Here is a 4,409-nt window from a genome sequence, read left to right on the forward strand (position 1 = left end):
AGTTTAATTTAGGTTGTTGGGATGTGGGGGATGGCGGTTTAGGGGTTAATAGGTTTATTTAGTGTTAGTGATGTGGGAGGCCAGAGGCTTAGGGGTTAATTACTTTATTTAGTGGCGGTGATGTCGGTGAGCAGCAGAATAGGGGTTAATGGGCGAAATTTATTACTATGTGAATTATCACGCAATTACGATCGGCAATTATAACGCCATCATTCGCACACTCCGTATTAACTTGACTAGTACTTATTTATCAAATTTCAATCCGTAATTATTCGCGTCATATTTGAAGCGAATATCATCGTATCTATGATAAATATCACTCCCTAATTGTTCTAATTTATGAAGCATTCAATATGATAAAGCGAACAACTTAGTGGACGTTACTTACATGTGATATTAAAATGAATCTAAGACGTCATTACGGCGCGAATGTTAGCATACGCCTATTACTTTTTTAGTCAGATTAATCTTTATTGCGACAAGATGGCAGCGATTGAAGCTGGAAGAACCAAAAGTGGACGTAATGTCCAATTTACTTTAGAACAAAATGAAGTTCTAGTAGAGAGTGTATTAGAGCATTATGATGTTCTTCTCGGCCATAAGCAGCGTGTTACCACACATAGCAGAAAAAAGTTTTTGTGGGAAGAGATTAGTCGCGCTGTTTCAGCAGTATCACGTTTTCCCAAAAATGTTGATAGTTGCAAAAAGCGTTTCTCTGACATTAAAAGAATCACAAAGTCAAAATATGCCAAAGAAAAAAAAGCAGCTAGGGCTACCGGCGGTGGCCCAGCAATGGATTCCGATCTTCTCAACTATGAACGACGTGTATTGTCTCGATTGGGGAACGAAATAGTAGATGGTCTTGATGTGCCTTGTGATTCCGATGATTTTCCAGGTTTGTATACAAATTACATGTTCAAACAGCGTATCTATAGACGCACAACAGTGATATGTGATACTGAATTATTGACCTTGTTAGTTTATAATTTCTTACTTATTTTAAAGTAAGATTAGGATAAATTACATTTACTTATATTCATGTGCACTTCAAATCATGGAGTATGGATTCACAAGTATACATCTTTCATACGTTGCAGGCTTTTTTAAGTTCCAAAAAGGCCATAAATATTATGATGAAAATAAATAGACACTCAACCCTAAAAATTTATTTTCTGATTCATATACTATGTAATTGTAAACAAGTATAATTTACAAACATTATACATTTTTCTTCATTCTCTTGCTATCTTGATTTTAAAATGAAGGTCTCTAAGCTAAGCCGACAGACCATTTTTTTTTTCAGACCATGGACAGCAATTGTTAATTGTTTCTGTCCAATCAGCAAATACAATTTTACTTTTTCAACAAAAATGGTCCTGTTTCTAAAATTACAATTTTCCTTTTCGAATCAATATACCAAGATAATTGTCTATAACTTTTGACACTCATGAGCTAACAACCTATATTGTTAAAAAACAGAAAATAAGGCCTTATAAATTAGTCTATGAACCTCCTAGGTTTATCTTTAAAATAAGAATCACAAGAGAATTAATAAAAAATTTAACAAAAAATAAGTTTTCAGAAATTATATTCTCAATCTGAAACATGAAATATTATTTTTGAGTAAAATGTCCCTCTAACACATATATGTATTCTTTTTAACTATTATAGCACAACCTTCTAGCCAATCTTCTCTACAAGCTACAGAGTCAATTGAGGAATTAGCTTCTACAAGCCAAATGAGGCCTACAGAAAATGTTTGTCAAAGAACCCTTTCGTCATCTTCGATAACAACACATAGTTTAGGATCAGCGGATACATTGCCTGATATTCCCTGCAGTACACCCGTTGACAATGCCAGAAATTCGAGAGGTATTTTTTTTTTTAAATTGGATTGTTGTATTTTTTTTCTTGTTAACAAATTAAAAGAACCCTAAAAAATAAATGTTATTTTTTATTTTCAGAAGTCATGAATATCTTCAATCAAATTATATCCGGAGGTATAGAAGAAGGTAATTATATAGCTTTATGTACATTTATTCTATTGTTGGCAAAATTTAAAGATATTTTTGTCCTTATTTAACTTTAATGTAGTATCATGTTTTGTAATGTGAAAAAAGATATGTTCCATGGTAAATCAATCTGCATATCAAATATCTTATTTTCAGTAATTGATTTTCCTGAAATGGCAGAGAACATTCACAATCGTTATTGATGTACTAATTTTCTTTTTGAAAAAATGATAATCAAATACAAATCTTACATTTTTAGAAATTGATTTGAAAATCAAAATTATTTTTTTTTTCCAAATAAAATTGAGTAAGATCTGTATTGGCTATCTTTTAATAAAAATGAATATATATATATATATTTTTAATTTTAAATATTTTAGAATGTTTTTATTGTCAAATTTATATGTAAAACATAAATTACATACATATATTCGATGTTTTATCTATATATTTATTTTCTATATTTATTTGTAGGTAACGAAGAAGAAAACACACAAGATGATATTAGTAGTGGGGAAATAATACTAAGGACTGTAGACCCTTTAGAAGAAGATTCACAAATGACTATAATTGAAGAGTCCTTGTCAGGGACAAATACATCTGCCCAATCAAGGTCCCATCAACAACCAGAGTCTACAATGTCTACACCAATACCTGAAATTGAAAATGCTGCTAATATAGCTAATAATCCAATTGAAGCTGCCCCTGAGACAGACGCATTACAGGAGATGGTGGGAATAGCACGCAATTTTAGGGATGAACAAAACAAAGTAATTGAGATGTTTGGAAATTTTTTAAAGGATAGGATAAGAATAGAGGAGCAAAAAATAGAAATTGAAAGGGAAAGAAATGAGATATTTAGAGCTGGTTTTGAAAATTTAAGTAAATGCGTAGAATCAATATCAAACTTATTCTCCGCATCATCATCACCAAACCCACAATTTCAAGAATAGCCATAATTTTACATTGCTATTTAAATTTTATAATAATAATGTTTGAATATAGTTTATTCTGTTCTCATTTAAATTGTTATAAACAAGTTATTTATTTAAATATAGAAATCTAATAATTTAAAAAAAAATTATAATATATATATATATATATATATTGATACATACATACATATGTTTCTTTAGATAAATATATTTATATCACTCTCTATATATATATTTATATATATTTAGATTCAATATAATTATATATAATTTACAATCCAAATATGTATGTCTATATATATAAATATATCAAAATTATCTCTCTCTCAATGTCTATATATAAATTATAATTGTATATATATATATATATATATATATATATATATATATATATATATATATATATAGTGAGACAGAGAGAGAGTGAGTTATATACATAAACATAGATTGCAAGGTTTGTATATGTTGTATTTGTTTGTACATAATCAACCAAAACTATTAATATTTTAATAGTATTGATTGATAGAGTCATGGATAAAAAAAAATAAATATATATATATATATATATATATATAACAATTACAATTATTACTTATTACAATGAGTTATTTTATATATAATATATATATATATATATATATTGATGAATATATATATATATAATTTTTATATATATATATATAGATAGATTGATAGATAGATAGATAGAAAAAGAGATCTTTTATCAATATATATATATATATATATATATATATATATATATATAGTTAGGTAACTATACATATATATATATATTTATTTAGATATTTTTAGTTCATTAATATAAATATAAATATTATTCAGTGTGTGTGTATATAGATATATATATATATAGAGAACAATATATACATACATATATATATATATATATAATTTTCAAGATATATGCTAATGTGATCAATAATATATATGTTGGTCTTGAAATAATAAAACAAAATTATAAATTAATATATTGATCACTATGCATTATAATCGTTGTTTGAATACAAGTTGTAGAACTTATAACATTTGAACTACTAAGCCAAAAAATATATGTGAACGCTATTAAAAAAAAAGATTAGAACGGTTGAAACAAAATATTTATTTTTTCTTTAATAATTAGTTTTAATCACTAATTTTTATCAAAATATTCAAAATTACTGAACATCAATAAGTCATATTTAAAAAATAAAAATGACATATATAATAGTCTTGACATAGAATATTAATAGAACATTCACAAATTATAATAAAGTAAAATTATTATTTTTTCAATCAACATTTTTCTAGTATTGAAATCATTTTATCAATCTCCTTGTTCATCTTCAATAATTTTTTCTTAAATTTTTTTAGTTTTTTTACAAAACTATTTTTGGTTGTTGTATCTTGCTTTTTTTCAGGCACGGCTGTAATATAAGGAAGATAAATAAGAACAAATCAAAAT

The 4,409-nt window shown here is 26.3% G+C and overlaps 1 protein-coding gene across 1 annotated transcript; it reads left to right on the forward strand.

Moving 5' to 3' along the window:
* Positions 1-483: 483 nt before the first annotated feature.
* On the forward strand, positions 484-2,965 carry LOC128647458 (uncharacterized). Its single transcript, XM_053700244.1, has 4 exons — positions 484-895; positions 1,672-1,872; positions 1,965-2,012; positions 2,487-2,965. The coding sequence occupies exons 1-4, from the start codon at positions 484-486 to the stop codon at positions 2,963-2,965; spliced, it is 1,140 nt and encodes a 379-aa protein (XP_053556219.1).
* Positions 2,966-4,409: the final 1,444 nt, after the last annotated feature.

This window comes from Bombina bombina, chromosome 2 (genome assembly GCF_027579735.1).
Source record: "Bombina bombina isolate aBomBom1 chromosome 2, aBomBom1.pri, whole genome shotgun sequence".
NCBI classification, from domain to species: Eukaryota; Metazoa; Chordata; class Amphibia; order Anura; family Bombinatoridae; genus Bombina; species Bombina bombina.

What these genes read in the sequence shown, in the direction of transcription:
- LOC128647458 (XM_053700244.1), top strand. Translation starts at nt 484, where the DNA reads ATGGCAGCGATTGAAGCTGGAAGAACCAAAAGTGGACGTAATGTCCAA. An exon ending in TGATTCCGATGATTTTCCAG is followed by an intron (nt 896 to 1,671) that starts GTTTGTATACAA and finishes TAACTATTATAG; the next exon opens with CACAACCTTCTAGCCAATCT. An exon ending in ATCCGGAGGTATAGAAGAAG is followed by an intron (nt 2,013 to 2,486) that starts GTAATTATATAG and finishes ATTTATTTGTAG; the next exon opens with GTAACGAAGAAGAAAACACA.